This window comes from Aquarana catesbeiana, linkage group LG06 (assembly GCF_042186555.1).
Source record: "Aquarana catesbeiana isolate 2022-GZ linkage group LG06, ASM4218655v1, whole genome shotgun sequence".
In the NCBI taxonomy this organism is placed as follows: Eukaryota; Metazoa; Chordata; class Amphibia; order Anura; family Ranidae; genus Aquarana; species Aquarana catesbeiana.
The window spans coordinates 274,280,276-274,297,590 of NC_133329.1; the positions used below are offsets into that span (position 1 = coordinate 274,280,276).

General features: G+C 42.0%; 1 protein-coding gene across 1 annotated transcript in view; it reads right to left on the reverse strand.

Moving 5' to 3' along the window:
* INO80D (INO80 complex subunit D) overlaps positions 1–17,315 on the reverse strand; it is an 80,773-nt gene that overhangs the window by 50,951 nt on the left and 12,507 nt on the right. Inside the window, exons 3-6 of the mRNA XM_073633369.1 lie at positions 16,490–16,736; positions 12,348–13,090; positions 3,153–3,261; positions 2,201–2,425 (exon numbers count right to left, since the gene is read on the reverse strand). Of these exons, the coding sequence (XP_073489470.1) occupies positions 2,201–2,425; positions 3,153–3,261; positions 12,348–13,090; positions 16,490–16,707 (1,295 nt within the window). The 5' untranslated portion in view covers positions 16,708–16,736. The remainder of the gene's footprint in view (positions 1–2,200; positions 2,426–3,152; positions 3,262–12,347; positions 13,091–16,489; positions 16,737–17,315) is intronic.

A 17,315-nucleotide genomic window follows, 5' to 3' on the forward strand; every position in this document is an offset into this window, starting at 1 on the left:
GTCTCCATCCAGTACCTCCTATGTACTTATATAAAGATGGCCATACACTTTGCAATCTGATTGTACAATCTCCATGCAATTTCCTTTAGATTTACCAGACCTATGGAATAGAAAGGCACACCTGAACAATCCATTCAGTTTGTATCAAATCAGACAGGTCCTTGTACTACGTAGCTGATGGGAGATCTAAAATGAGATTATACATTCAGATTGTATAGGAAATGCGTGGGAGGTGGTATTCTAATGAGGGAGGTGTGGTACAAAGGGGTGAACACACCCTATCACGCCCTCTTCTGTGATGCAACAAGGAAGTGAAGGCTTCTGGGAGAGGACCTAACAGGAAGCGAATGCCGATACAAGCTACGGGTAGTGATGGCATCTGAAAATCCGTTCAAAAATATAAACAACTGATAAGATTTTAAACATTCTGCGAATAAGGTAAATGAGAGATCAGCACATTGGGATAGCTGGGCCAGAAATGGCATTGGAAAACTCTTCTATATATTATGAAAAGTGAAATTCTGCCCGAAAAGGTAAACTTGTCCATCAATATTGACTGAGGGTACTTACACTGGGGCTGCGCCTCGTTAGCACTTTTTGGTCGCTAGCGGGGTGCTTTTAGCCCCAGCTAGTGGCTGAAGAAAGGGTTAAGACCGTCCGTGTTGCAGCGCTTCCAAAACGCTTTTTCCCCAGGCGCTTTGGAAGCACTGCCCATGCATTCCAATGGGCAAGGGCGGTATACAGTGCTTACAGGACTTTTGTAATGTCCCGCAAGCGCACCGCCTCCTTGTGTGAGAGCATTCGGGCTTTCACACTGGGGAAGTGGTTTTCAGGCACTTTACAGGCGCTTTTTCTAGAGCTAAAATGCCTGATAACCGCCTTCATTGTGAAAGGGGTCTTCAGGCTTTACTGTTGTCACGTGGATAGATTTGGTCACGTGGACAGATGAAAAAACAGGTATCCTTGTTTTTAATATTTTGTTTGAAATCGCTGTTTTTTGTTTTTTTTAAAGTGGTATGCACAACAGTTTATATATTTTTAGAATAAAGCCCAGTAAATTCCAATATAAAAACACGTAGCAAGACCAATTTCCTCAGAAAAGTGGGACTTTGAATGGTTCACAGACAGAATATAGAATAATAAATTTGATTTTTATTATTACATGAATAGACAACTCATGGTGAAAAACACAACACAAAGAATGGGATAAAACCAAGACATATCCATGAAAAACACAGAATTAAAAAAACAGCTATGAACCAAAGCCCAGGAGCGGTCAGAATGACAGACCATCCAACGCGTTTCAAAAAACACACATGGTTTTCATCTTCTTCAGGGACTAAACCGAGCTTATTATTTTCAAAGTTGTAAGTTGGATCGCTGCCATTTCAGACAGTCCTGGCGATTTAAATTCTTCCCTGCTCACTGCAGCATATCCTTTGGGCAAACATTTCCCCTTCTTGGGTGAGTGGCAGTCTGATCTACGGGTGCTTGGGATGGTTGGATATCCACCCCTGATCCCCCCTTTTTTCCTAACTGAATTATCGCATTCGTGTTGGTGAAATGCTCCTAGCAGCGATCCAACTTACAACTTTGAAAATAATAAGCTTGGTTTAGTCCCTGAAGAAGATAAAAACCATGCGTGGTCTTTTAATTCTGTGTTTTTCATGTATATGTCTTAGTTTTATCCCATGCTTTGTATTGCGTTTTTCACCATGAGTTGTCCATTTATGTAATAATAAAAATCTAATTTTTCTATATTCTGTTTGTGAACCATTCAATGTCCCACTTTTCAGAGGAAATTGGTCTTACTACATGTATATGGGGATGGGATCAACAGACGGTGTTTTATCATCTAACAAAGGCAAATTCCTCTTTACAATATAAAAACACAGACAAGCATTAACAGATGGACTGGCCAAGAATTTTTTTTCTGCCTCAATAACAATAAAAAGGGTGAAAAAATCCATTGTGATTCCTGATGACCTTACTGTCCAGATGGGATGCATTATCCAAAATGTAACAACTTACAAGCAAGATCATTGTTTGTTACAGCTTGCAACTGCAAAGATAAAATGTGACACCAGGTTTTAGAAGCAGGTGGCTCTGCAGGTGAAACAGAATCTCCTGAAGTGCTAGGGGCAAGATTGTTTGTTAAATAGTAACGTATGCCGAAAAAAAACGTTTTGCATATTCTTACCTGGTTCTCATGTGTGCAGCCATGCCTAATTCTTGTATCAGTTGCCCTGCAGACTCCGGCTCTCTGATGGCTGCTTTCTGCAATGCTTTCCGGAATGTGTGGCGATATTTCTTATGACACGATTCTGCTCGCTCCAGGCGGCAGAGGTGCTTATATTTCTGTTGAAAATAAGTGCAAAGTTGTGCAACCCTGGAGCTCCTGCTATGTGCTTCTTCAGCATCATACCTACAGTACATGAGAAAGAATAGAAAAATTAGAGAATGTGTACAGATTTTCTACATACACTTTTTTGTTATGGTTGTAAAAATGAAAAAATTTTAACTAGTTCCCACCCAGGCTAATGCGGACATTTCTCTCCATGTAAAAATCAGTATTTTTTAGCTAGAAAATTACTCAGAACCCCCATACATACATAAAAAAAAAAAAATTATTTGGAGTAAGGAAGGGTTATAATCCGTCATTTTTTAATTTTTTTTTACCTTCTGTGACCCACTGGGAAGATTTACCTTCACTTCTTGTCCCACAGCCAAAACAGAAGCGATAGGAAATCCCTGCAAATTAAGGGAATCCCTTGGGCCCCTCCAGGTCACCAGAACTAGTGTACCCATCGGAAGAATTCCCCTCTTACCTTTTTTGGGGACAAGCCAAAATTTGGGATTTTCTTTTAACTTTCACTTTCAATGATAATGGTACAAAAACAGGACAAATAGGGTGAATCTCTCTAAGGTAGGCACAGACAGCAACAAAAACTGCTCTAATCCATCTCCACTCTATCCAAAACTTAAATCATAGTGATGATCCATATCAAACTGTCTCTTTATATCCCTGGTACCGGATAATATATTTATAGCAACCAATCCAATTAAACCAGGGCAGAGTGTTTGGATCTGTAAAAGATGATTTCTGGTTGCTTTGTATGGTTTATTACACTGGACCCCACAGAAAAACTTACTTTCTGCAGTCGTGTTGGAGACTCTCTCGGAATGACCATGCAACTTGGTATGGAGATTCTCTATCCGATTCATCTTGTTCCTCTCCACTATCTTCTGACCAATCCAGCCCTGTTGGAGGGGGAAAAAATAAATAAATAAAAAACAAAACATAATTTCAGCACTTTTAGGGCCCACTCACACTTGTGCGTCTTGTCGTGCAACTTTGGAGGTGTCAAGTCGCAGCCCACTGCAATGGCACCTGTTCAGATCGGTGTGACTTAAAGTCACAGTAGTTTTGAAATGTGCCTGCATTACTTTGGTGCGAGAACGTAAAGTCAAGTCAAAGTCACTTGGTGACACGCAAACGTGAATGGAGACTTAATGAAACAACCTGCAAATACCCTTTAAATGAATCCCTGTACCCTTGAGGAGCGTCTTGGATTCAAGACCTAGGCTACACACACACACCAATACCTGCCTAAGGCCAGAACACATTTACTGCCCAATTTGAAAGCTGAATGACTGGGTTGTGGCATAACATCAGGAGTTCAATCTCAATTTTGGTAGAAGTTGAGGCACAATTTAGGTTCCTAGGGAAAAAAAAAAAAAAAATACCCAAGGGCCCAACTTTCAGGCCGACTCATGTACATAGGCATCATAAGGTGCCTATGCTTCAGCAGTGTTACCTTAAGAAGCTGAATAATATCTATGCTAACAAGAAAATGTATGTGTTAACGGTTTTTCTGCAGTAATTTGCCATAAAATGTGAGCTGATACTCATCTAACCCACAATAGACAAACACAATGGAGTTAATTTACTAAAGACAAATTCACTTTGCACTGAAAGTGCACTTGGAAGTGCAGTCGCTGTAGATCTCAGGGGGACATGCAAGGAAAAAAAAAAAAAAAAAAACAAACACCACAGCATTTTTGCTTGTACATGATTTGATGATACAAATCAGCAGAGCTTCCCCTCAGATCTAAAGTGATGGCACTTCCAAGTGCAGCCCCGAGCCTCTGAGATTTGGTGTTTACAAGTTAAAAAAATTTTTTTTTTTAATAATAATAAAAATAATAATAATATTTGGGGATTCTAACACCCTAGATAATAAAATGGCAGTCGTTGCAATACTTTGTCACATCGTATTTGCGCAGCTGTCTTACAAGCGCACTTTTTTTGGAAAAAAAAAAAATACACTTTTTTTTTAAGTTAAAAAAAGGACAGTGAAGTTAGCCCCTTTTTTATATTTTATTTTGTGAAAGATAATGTTACTCAGAGTAAATTGATACCCAACATGTCACGCTTCAAAATTGCGCCCGCTCGTGAAACTTTTACCCTTAAAAATCTCCATAGGCTGAAAAAGTTCTACAGGTTGCATGTTTAGAGTTACAGAGGAGGTGTAGAGCTAGAATTATTGCTTTTGCTCTAACAATCGCAGCGATACCTCACATGTGTGGTTTGAGCAGTTTTCATATTCTGGCGCTGCTCACATGTGCGGTCGCTTCTGCACGCGAGCTCAGTGGGATGGGGCGTGTTTAACAAAAAAAAAAAAAAAAAAATTAAAAATTCTCTTATTTTACCTTTTATTTTTACACTGTTCTTTTTAAATAAAAAAAAAAAAAAAAAAAAATCATAATGTAAACATCCCTTGTAACAGGAAAAAAAAAAAAAAAAAAAAAAAAAAAAAGCATGGCAAGACCTCTTACATATGAGATCTGGGGTCACAGAGACCTCAGATCTCATATTTACACACAAAAAAAAAAATAAAAATTATATATATATATATATATATATATATACACACACATATACACACACATACACCGTATTTATCGGCATATAACACGCACAGGCGTATAACACGCACAATAATTTTAAGAGGGAAGTTTCAGGAGAAAAACCTAAATTTTAAATAGGGAACTTTGAAGCAAGATAAGTGTCAGTGCCCATCTGCAGCCTCACCATTGCCATCAACGCAGCCTGATTAATGCCCACCTGCAGCCTCACAAGTGCCATCAATGCAGCCCTATTAGTCCACATCAATGCAGATTCACCATGGCCATCAATGCAGCAGCCTCGCCATTGCCATCTACTGACTTCCTATTACAGAGGCCGCTAAGTAAACAGGAGATTCTCACTGTATGTAAACTGACAGCACTCGTCCCGCCCCCGTTGCCTCCGAGGCAGCTGAAATTGAAGTACTGGCGTATAACACGCACACGCTATTTGCACCCGATTTTCATGGTGAAAGTGTGAGTGTTATACGCCAATAAATACAGTATATTGACGCTGCTTAAGCCCTGCAATGGTATGGAGACGGGTGGGGGCCATCTTCCCCTCACTCATCTCTATACCCAACAGGAGACAGGAAGCGATCGCCTCCGCCACTGTCAGCGGCTCCTGTAAGCGGCAGAGGGCACCAAAGAGCAGCGGGAGGGGGGCTCCCCTCTCTCGCCGCCAATAAAAGTGATCTCGGCGAATCCGCAGCTGAGACCACTTTTATCTGAAAGCAGACCACCCGCTAGAGAGGATACTCGGAGTTATGGTAGCTAGCTGCTGCCATAACAACGATATCCCTCTTCAAAGTACCGATGTACAACGACGGCGGGCAGTTAAAGCATGATATACATTTGTCCCTCTCTATGCTGTAAAACACCCCCCCCCCCCCCCCAAGTGTCCTGACCATGATAGCGTGGTCAGTTTACGTGCCTCAGTCATCCCACTGTCTCTCCCTCTCTGCCTGTCAGCTCAGCAGTCAGTGATGTGAGAGCCGATCTGCTCGCCTTCCCTCCTGCTGCTAGATCACGTGGCTGTAAAGTCATTGTGCATAATTACTGGAAACCCCTCTGTTACAGCAAGATATACAGTTCAGTATCTGTGTTTGTTTAAAAATTATGCAGCTAAACATCTTATTTCAGAGTGCCGCTCTCCTTTCCGGCTGGCATCAGAGGGAAATCTCAGCCTTTCCCACTGTAGTCCTCAGATCGGAGGAGGAGAGCGACAGGAGGTCACGTGACCGCACAACAGCACTCTGAAATAAGGTGTTTAGCTGCATAATTTTAAACAAACACAGATACTGAACTATATATCTTGCTGTAACAGAGGGGTTTACAGTAATTATGCACAAGGACTTCACAATCAATATGTAAACCCAACATTTCAGATCCCCCCACTGACAGATGACATTTATACAAAAGAATGCAGGCAATCATTGGTTGTTAAGGACACGGCGGCCCCGCTCCTTAACAACCAATGTCGTTTCAGCTGTCATTAGGATTTCCCTTCCCCAATGTGGCCCCACCCCTCCTGTGCCAGCCTCTCCCCCTTAGCTCCGTTCTGTGTCCTCCAGCGATGTGCTTCTCATCTGCGGGCAGCTGCTAGGTGACAGATCTGCTTGGCGAGTAGTGTGTCCTGCATTGTGCCAGGCTTTGCTGCTGCAGAACTTCCTGGAGAAGGAAAGAAGGTCTGCTGGGTGTTGTAGTGCAGAGATTGGCAGTGTGTGGGTTCCCAAATACCCCCCTCCCTTCCTGCATATACAAACACTCCTCCCCACACAATAACCGCCTCCCCACAAAAAAAAAAAAAAAAAAGTTATAAAAATGTAAATAAAAAAAAAGTAAAAATAGGTATCGGTGCAAACCTAACTTTAACCGCTTGCTTACTGGGCACTTATATCAGCATGAGGGGAAAAAAAAAAAAAAGCCGATTACTGGCTTCTGTTTACATCATGTGATCAGCAGTCATTGGCTGACAGCTGATCACATGGTAAAGGACCGGGATCAGCCCTTTATCAAGATCTGTGATCAGCCGAGTCCCAAGGACTCTGATCACAGAGCAAGCAGAGAAGGATGTCCATGTACGCCCTCCTGGCAATCTAAGCCTGCACTGTAGCAGTCTTTCGGCTATAGCACAGCCATCAAGTGGTTAAGCCGATAACAAACATTTTTCTCTTTATTTAAACACACCCACCACTTGAAGAGCAGGCATTTTGCTTGCTAGATAGATAATTACTTATAACCCCCAAACACAACTTTTTTTTAGCAGGGACCCTAAGAAATAAAGTTTACATCACACAGTATTTGTACAGAGTTTGCACACATTTTTTTTGTAAAATATACTTGATGTGATTGTAGCCATATTAGTGCAATTGTGACAGAGAAAATTGAGTCCGTGATACTTTTTTTATGTGCACTAACATACCCCGAAAACTTGTCCTGAAAAATTGTATGTTAGTGCAAATAAAAAAAAAAAAAAAAAAAGTATCACGGACAGTACTCAATTTTCTCTTTTGTAAAATATGAAAGATGTTATGCCTAGTAAATAGATACTAAACATGTCAAGCTTTAAAATTGTGCACGCGCGTGGAATGGTGATAAAATACGGTACTTAAAAATCTTCACAGGTGGCACTTTAAAAATGTTTGCAGGTTACCGGTTCAGAGGTATTACTCTAAAATTATTAGTCTTGCTCCAACGTTCGCGGTGATACCTCATGTGTGGTGCAAACAGTTTACACATGTGTTTGCTTCTGCATGCGAGCACAGAGGGATGGGGTGCTTTAACCACTTGCCGTCCGCCCGCCGTCATTATACGTCGGCTGTTTGAAGATGACTACCATTGTTATGGCAGCAGCTAGCTGCCATAACCCCGGTATCATCTTCTCCAGTGGGCAGTCTGCTTTCAGATAAAAGTGGTCTCAGCAGCAGATACGCAGCAAGATCACTTTTATCTGGGGCGGGAGAGGTCCCCCCTCTGGTCATCTCCGCACTTACCGGAGCCATCGGTAGAGGCGGAGACGATCAGGTCTTTTCCCCTCAACAGCCTGGAGCCAAGTGATTTTTTAATCACTTTTATTCCTATTACAAGGAATTTAAGCATCCCTTGTAATAGAAAAAAGGATGACAGGTCCTCTTTATGGAGAAAGCTGGGGTCAAAAAGACCCAAAATCTCTTTTTTACCTTTAAAAGCAAAAAAGAGGCGTTTACTTCCACCCTGGACCAGAAGTGACATTGATCTGGTCCTCCAAGGTCAGAGGCAATCGAAACGATCTAGTCATTCATGGCCTCTGCAACCAGCCGTTTTTTTATTTTTTTGCTCTTCTTTGGAGAGGAGCAGTTTCCTCTGGGGTGTTCTGTAATGGATATCCCGACTGTTTAAAAGTGTACCTATGGTAGACTCATGAACAGGGACGCTTACCAGTTCCAGCAATGTCTTAAGCCTTTAGCTGTTACTCATGGGTTCTTCTTTACCCACATCAGTTGATGCAGTAGCAGGTCAGCGTGATTTCAGGTGCTACTTGAAAGACATCTGTGTGCCTTCCTGCACAGATGTCTATTGAAGAAGTTGCACCCGAAATCAGCAAAAGTGTGCAGGAAGGAACTACTGCTAATCGGTGTGGCGCCGCACTGATTGGAACAGTACCATTGGCAGCAATAAGCTGCAACTTGTCATGCGATTTGACCCGTCAAATCACCCCAATGTGAGCGAGGGCTAAACCTCCAAACTCATTTCATTAATCGGAACCCAGGTGTGCAAACTACTAATTTCATTTTGTTGAAGGAATTAGTCTATGAGTTCACTTACCTTTCCCTCCAGCACTGTGAATGTTTAATGGATGCGTTTACAAAAATGCCATTTTCTCATGTTTTTATTGAGCACATTATGTTCATCTATTGTTAACTTTGATAAGGATCAGATCACATTTTATGGCAAAATTACAGCAGAAAACCAGTTAATGCCAAGAGGTTCACATACTTTGTCTTGCCACTGTACGTATAATTGCAACAGCAAAAAAATTTTCCAAAAAGCATCAACTGTTACCATTGCAGACATGCTGTTTGTGTAAATCTGTTCTTTTGATGAGTACTGGAAAATAATCTGTCAAACCCATGCAATAAACAGTTGAAACTCTACTGACATAATTGCTTAGTCTACTCTGGCCATGTGAAAGACTGGTTTGCATAAAGGACCATTTGGGAAGATCCAAAATGTTGAACAGAACTCAGATACTCTTCTCAATAGAACTGTGATCAGGCTCACTTGACAAACATCTGTGCCTTCACATAAACATTTTCAAATGTGCCAGATGCCTGTAGGTTTTCTGTTCATATTGCTGACTAAACAAGCAAATCAAAGAAATCTGCAACATAGCAAAAGGTAAACATTTCACTTTACCCGCTGAGCACAATAGGGTTTTAAAAAAAAAAAAAAAAAAAAAAAAATCAAAAAACCCAAATGGAAAATTATAGAGAGGTTGTGTGCAAGCTGAAGAGAAAAGCTGCATGCATTGCCCTGTAAAACACAGCTTTTCATTCTACAGGTAAAGGATTGGTCTTAAAGCCCAATGCCAGCCAAAACTTTCTAACATTATAGAGATGAGACAGGTTAAAAAAAAAAAAAAAAAAAAACACGTCACAGGGGGCATAAATATTGGCTGGGTGGCACAGCACACGGGAGCGGAGAACTGTATAATCATATGCACAGATATGGCGCATGCGTAGGATTACAGCCAGAAGAAGAAAGGGTGGAAGTACAGCTCTCTGGGGACTCGGCTAACATGGCGTCGGCTTCTCCCGCAAAATTTTAAAAACCACGTCAAAGTAAGAGACATGTGAAAGGGCTTCATATTAATACAGAATGTTTTGTAAAGCTTTATTGTACTGCCTTTTTTTTTTTTCCTTTCATGGTCTTCTGTTCCAGTGATACTTGAATAGACTGCCTGCTGCAGCATTAACGCAGTTTTCCACATCAACCCCAACAAACAGAAAGTAGAGTATAGAACCATCCGACTGGTCTCGCAGCTTTCTATGACCTATGACGTGTCCCAGAAGGCTGTTAGGGAAGGAGAGGGGGGGCGAACGTCCGCTCAGATCGACACTTTTTTTTTCTTCAATATTATCCTATGAGTACATGCACATTAGGACGTTTAAAGGGCATATTTTAAAGCTCAGTGGCAGAAAAAAAAACCCTGGGTTTAGGGCACATGCGTCCACCCACACCACCCCCCAAAAGATTAAATAGTCACTATTTTTTTTTTTATGCTTAGAATAAAGATCACAATTCTCGGCGTAACATCATCTTTCACACTATACAAAAAAAAAAAAAAAAAAAAAATTGGGTTAACTTTACGGTTTAGTTTTTTTTAATTCACTGAAGTGTATTTTTTCTCCAAAAATTGCATTTAAAAGACCGCTGCGCAAATACAGTGTGACATAAAATATTGTGACGACCGCCATTTTCTTCTCTAGGGTCTCAAAATTTTCTAGCAGAAAATACCAATTTTAACTTGCAAGAATCAAGTTTCAGAAAAGGGCTTAGTCTTTAAAGTGAAGTTCCACCCAAAAATGGAACTTCCACTTTTTGGATTGCTCCCCCCCTCCGGTGTCACATTTGGCACCTTTCAGGGGGGAGGAGGGAGCAGATACCTGTCTAATACAGGTATTTGTTCCCACTTCCTGGCATAGATCACTGCAGTGATTGCAGTGACCTACGCCACTTCCACCGCCTACCCCGTCCTCCCCCGCTGTATTCTGTGAGACACAGAATACAGCAGGGACCTGCAAGGACGCGCAGCGCGGCTCGCGCAAGCGCAGTAGGGAACCAGGAAGTGAAACCACATGGCTTCACTTCCCTATTCCCTAACCGAGGATGGCGGCGGCAGCAGCAGCCAAGAGACGGATCGGCTTCGGCTGCCAACACCATGGGCTCCCTGGACAGGTAAGTGTCCATATATTAAAAGTCAGCAGCTGCAGTATTTGTAGCTGCTGGCTTTTAATATTTTTTTTCAGCAAACCTCCGCTTTGAGTGTTTAAACTGACCTCATCCCTTTGATCTAAAAGAACCAAATGTTACGTTTCCTTTTATCTCTCAGTGCTGAGCAATGTTGATAAACATTTGAAAGATGTCTTTTTTTCTTATTTGACAGCTGTGAGCCAGTGGAAACGCCGGATTAAGATAGTGGTTGGGGGGGGACGGTGGAATCGAGATTTGTTAACGATTAATCGTGCAGCTCTACTTTACACATTGTTAGGCACACTTAAATCCTTGATCACCCTAGATGTTACTTCCTTCCCAACCAGTGTCATAAGTACAGAGCATACGATGATCACCGGTGATGTCAGTTTCTCAAATCGTCCGCTGCACTATCGCAGTCCCATTACAAGTGTGTGTGTATATATATATATATATATATATATATATATTTTTTTTTTTTGTACATAGTTTATATATACATATATACATATATAAAATGAGAAAGTGAAAAACTTTATGTTTATATCACAAAACATAAAAACCCACTGGTGATCAAATACCAACAAAAGAAATATCTATTTGTGTGAAAAAAAATAATATTGTTTGGGTACAGAGTTGCATAACCGCGCAATTACCAGTTAAAGTAGCGCAGTGCCAAATAGCAAAAAATGGCCATAGTCATGAAGGGGGCAAAATCTTCCACAGCTCAAGTGGATATGAGCATTTTTTTTTCTACCAAGGGAGCTGGTGTTTTTTCTTTTTTTAAGTCCAGTGTGTATGGACCCTAAAACTAGACAATAACAACGTGAGAGGTGGATGACGGAACCCCCTCCCCTCTGCACCTGTTGCAGTCAGACTACACTGAATGCTCCGAACGCGAAGCACCGCCCGCCTCACCCCGCTCCCGGAAGTGAAGACGCAGGTCAGCACGGCGCTCCACGGAGGATTCATGACCGACATCCTGGCCACCCGGAGGCTCTGAGGACCCTCGGCACCACCAGAACAGCTACCAGGACCCAGGTCACAGGACTCACATCCCAGGAACCCCCCCACTGGCCCGTGACACCCACATCCCCCGAGAGCACGCGCATGAAACTACTTTACATGCTGGTTTTTAGCAACTCAAATGTGAGTGTTTTTATCTATTGTAATAAAGATTTTTAACATACATGCTGCACTTAGAGGGCGCCGTCCTTCTTTCTTTTTTACTGATCTGTGGCTGCAGTCACTGATCGAAGAAAATTTTCCAACATGACCCTTCAACAGAAGTCAAACAATTGACTTCTCCCAAGCAGGGACAGCTACACACTGATTGAAAACTGTCAGGTCCCAGCTGAACCAGTTAAATTCCAATCAGTGTATGGCCAGCTTAAGGCTCTAAACTTTCTGCATTATGCACAAAACTTCAAGTTTGATCTTGAGTTGGGATTTCATTACACTTCCATGCCGGTGTCCAGACTTACCCAAATGCGGGAACAAATCGTTTTCTAGTTGCCGTTTTTGTGTGCACAGTTTCATCAGTCGCTGCAACCGGCTGACACAGGAGGAATAGGTTGGTAAGGCTGTGGCAGTCACCTGGATTTTGTCAGATCGTGGTGAGTCTGTAGAGAGCGGTGGGGCAGAAAGAGGTCTCTTATTAGACAAATTTCTTGTTTGTGCGAATGTGTGCATTACGGGCGAGGCTCCCTGTACTGGTAAGCTGGTATTCTGAGGTTGAGGTGACGTGCAAGTCAGGCTCTGCGTTAGCCCAGTAGATTTCAGCGATGTTGGTGCGGGTTGTACCAGCATTTGCTGTTCTTGAAGAGACGAGGGTTGCAGTTGAGAAGGTGCAGGGTGAGGGCTAAAGTGCTCTGGTTGAACTTTTAAAATCTCGGACTCTTTCTGACGCTGTCGATTCTGTGCCAACTTGCTCTGCAACTTCTTCTTTATAGATGTCCCTTTCCTAAGCTCTTCCTCTTCATCCTCCACAGTGAAAGAATCATCCAAGTCAGTTTCCAGGTAATGGAGGGGGAGTCTGGCCCCAGGAGGGGAAAGGGTCATCCCATCCAGTCCATTGGGCATCTTCAAGGCCAGGGTGGGCACTGTTAAACTGAAGGCCACGGTTTCCATTTGATTCCTAGCCTTTACTTCCTCCAGTGCATCATTTTTTTTCTTCCTCTCTTTTTTGGGAATAAAGCCGAGTACCTGCAGGTGACTGTTGCAGTACCTTGTAAATAAAGAGAAATCGAGAAATCAATACCAGTGCTCAATCAGCAAGGGATGCTTAACCACATTTTGTTTATTTAACTAAGGTAAAGACAATTAGATTTTTAGGCCTAATTAATGCCAGTAGTTCACCTAGGCTGTCCCTGTTTTTTTTTATCAGCTAGAAGAGCCCTGAGGCTAGCAAATTTCTATTAAAATTTGTTAAAAAATTAGGAGACTTCAAATGTACAGCAATAGTAAAATTTCCCAGGACAACACTTTCAATGAGGAAGAACAGACTGAAATGTACTAGAGACAAAAAAAGAAAAAACAATGGGGGGTTGGAGAGGAGCATAGGCAGCTGTTTTGCTACAAAAAAAAATAAAATAAAAATAAATGGAGGCCACATTATAAAGCTGGCCAGCAGTGGGACAATTTTAATGAGTAATGCTAGGCTCAAATTTACTAGCAGCAAAGAGCACATAGACTAAGGAGACAGGGGTATGTAAATGTGAGCAATAATATTTGAGGAAGCTTTTGTTGCACCAATTTTTTTTCCTATTTAAATGTTCTACAAAAAACAAAAAAGGTAGCTCAGAGAACAGATGGTCAGTGAAAAGTGAATACTGCACTTTGAGCCCCCAATAACAAACAAAAAGGGCAGCAAAGGCGTTGATTTCCTAAAGGTATAGTAATCAATAAGCCCAGCTGACCTTAACCACTTGTCTACCAGGCCAATTCTGACATTTCTCTCCTATATGTAAAAATCATAATTTTTTTGCTAGAAAATTACATAGAACTCCCAAACATTATATATGTTTTTTTAGCAAAGACCCTAGAGAATACAATGGCGGTCACTGCAACTTTTTATCTCGCACGGTATTTGAGCAGCAATTTTTTTAATACATTTTTTTGGAAAAAAAAAAAAAAAAAAAAAGTTTTGTGTTTAAAAAAAAAAAAAAAAAAAAAAAGCAAAAAACAGTTAGCCCAATATTTTTGCATAATGTGAAAGATGAAGTTACGCCGAGTAAATAGATACCCAACATGCCACGCTTCAAAATTGCACACGCTCGTGGAATGGTGCCAAACTTCACTACTTAAAAATCCCCTTAGGCGACGCTTTAAAAATTTTTTACTGGTTACATAGGAGGTCTAGGACCAAAATTATTGCTCTCACTCTAACGTTCGCGGCGATACCTCACACGTGTGGTTTGAACACCCTTTTCATATGTGAGCTGGACTTACATATGCGTTCGCTTCTGCGTGCGAGCTCACGGGGACAGGGGCGCGTTAAAATTATTTTTTTTTTATTGTTAATTTTACTTTATTTAATTTAGCTTGACACTTTTCCCCCCAAAATGTTTTGATCACTTTTATTTCTATTACAAGGAATGTAAACATCCCTTGTAATAGGAATATGGCATGAAAGTGCCCTTTACAGTGAGATATTGGGTCATTAAGACCCCACATCTGAAATCAAAAAAAAAAAAAAAAAAAAAAAAAAGAAGGAGAGATCACCGCTTCCGAGCCGAAGCGGCGCCGTTTTTTTAATACAGAAGCCAGGCGTGACGTCATAACATCGCGCCCGGCCACCGAACGATCATAGAGACTCCGGCGACCATCTGGTCTGCTGGAAATCTCTATTCTGAACATCCGGGGCCGGCGGTTCCTGTGTCCGACTCACCGATCGTAGCGTCGAGTCGGTAGAAGCACCGGAGGGCGGCGGGAGGGGGGGGGGTGGTGGATGTCCCCTCTGGCCTCCCGTAAGAACGATCAAGCGGCGTAACAGCCGCTATGATCGTACTTATGCTGCACAGATTCGCTGTCTCTAAAAGAAGATATCTGAATGATGCCTGTAGCTACGTGGATCATTCAGATATCCCCGCTCAAAGCCGAGGACGCCATTTGGCGTATGGCGGGCAGGAAGCGGTTAAAGGAGAACTATGGTCAAAGCTTGTTTGAGTCACTTACTTTTAGACTCATGTAACCCAGATTCAGCCGACAGACTCTGCAGAGATTCTGTCGGGATCCAGCCTCAGCCTCTCAGCATGCCTCCTCCACAGCCTGGCGCACTAGTGAGCGTTTCACAGGCAGAGAAGAGACAGACGATCACTGCTCTTTGCTCAGTGAAGACAGAACTGAGCAATCAGCGGTCATGTGTCTTGGGCTCAAGAGCCAGTTGGGACAGCTGCAGCAGCCACATAGGTGAGCATGAATGTTTCCTTTTTTAAATCCCACGCTTCTCCTTAAGCAATTTGTCATCTTTTCCTATCCTTTTCCCACAGCAGCTTTCAATACACCAACACTATGGGGGTTATTTACGAAAGGCAGACCCACTTTGCACTACAAGTGCAATCGCTGTAGATCTGAGGGGGACATGCAAGGAAAATAAAAAACAGCATTTTAGCTTGTACATGATTGGATGATCAAATCAGCAGAGATTCCCCTTATTTCAGATCTCCCCCTCAGATCTACAGTGCCTGCACTTCCAAGTGCACTTTCAGTGCAAACTGGATTTGCCCTTCGTAAATAACCCCCTATGGCTGCTCTGAGCCCCTCTTTTATTAGTGACGGAGCTGGCTTATCCAAAATCCCTCTTACTGGCTCTTCTAAACCTGCTTGCCATAGCACAAAGGTCATGCAGTGCATTATGGTTTAAAAAAAATCTCACATGTGAATCTGCATATCTTTATGCTGGAAGCCCAGATCTCAAACCCACAGGATTCGCCTCTAAGCCTCAATAAAGCAATAATGTGCAATTATTATTTTGCACATTTGAGACTGTAGTGCATTGAAACTGTAAATCAGTAGATTGTAGGTGCAATACTCTGGCTCCTGCAGATTCTTTCTCCAGCTCAGGTCCATACCAAAGTACAGAACTTTGGTAACAGAGCTCGAGAAAATATCAATGGACTACAAGTGCCATGACGTCACCCCACTTTTGCTCAATTGAAAGCTACAGTAACCTCTGCCAAAGCGGCAGATGGATCTTGCTTTTCAGTTCACAACTGTGTAAATGAATGAACAGCTGTGCTGTCAAATGCAAATTTGGCAGGAGCTAGCGGGGTTGGAGAATCCACTGGTTCTGTAGGTGTGGGGGTAGAAGGCTGTAAACAAAATATGGGTTCATTATGAAACTCGGTGGAGTTATCTTTTAAAGTTAGTAATTTCCACTGATACACACATTTAGTGATCACTCCCTGATCCTGCCTCTAGCATGCAGGACATTGACAAATACCCCTGGGTGGCTTCAGCTCTGCTTCTAAACAACCAACATTAGTTACAATAGTTATTATAGTCCATACTTCACATTATGGCAAGTTCTTCCGGGGCCACTGGGCCAACTGAGTTTTGCTGTATATTCTACATATAATGGTAGCTGGGTTCTACATCAGCTGATAATAGAGGCAGTTGGACATACCTTCGGTCTTCTGATTTAGGGATGGGATTGGTGCAGCGCTGGCTGTTGTACTTGGCCACATATTCACATTGCTTGAAGGGAGCTGTCTTGTCCTCTAGAACATGTCGGATACAGAAGGCATAGCCATTGAGTCTCCTCTGCTTGCAGAGTTTGGGACTGTAGGAGCATAGGGGCTTATTGTCAACCTCGGAAAAGTGTATGTGTTTGCCTTCATACATCACGTGACTCTGTTCCTTGTGAACATCAGCTGGGAAAAAAAAAAAAAGTTGGAGGTTAATCTTATGTCTAAAAATGAAGTAGTCAATAAAGTCAAATTCCATGTATCCATATTTTGCATGTTTAGCTTGGCCTAAAGTAACCATGCATGTATATACCTGTGGGATCGCCGATACCTTTTGGGTCCTCTGCCGAGCTATTGCACTGCTGCTTCTTGAACACAGGAGGTAACATGCTCTGTACAGGTGCCATTCAGAGAACACTTTGCATTTTCTCAATGAATATGAACTGTTCTCCAATTGGACAAGCTGGAGATTGTGATATCACTGCCCCACCTCTCCATCTCATACAATAAGAGAACGTTTTCCCATTCATTAAAAAAAATAAAAAAAACAAACAACACACACGGGGTCGATTTACTAAAACTGGCCGGAAAGTGCAAAATCTAGTGCAGCTGTGCATGGTAATCAATTAGCTTCTAACTTCAGCTTGTTCAATTAGCCTCGGTTCACACTTTTTGTGATGCAATTTTACATCGCGAATTCGCACGGCAAATTAAATAGAATGTATTCCTATTGAGGGCGTTCATATATATGCGGGTGAGTCGCAC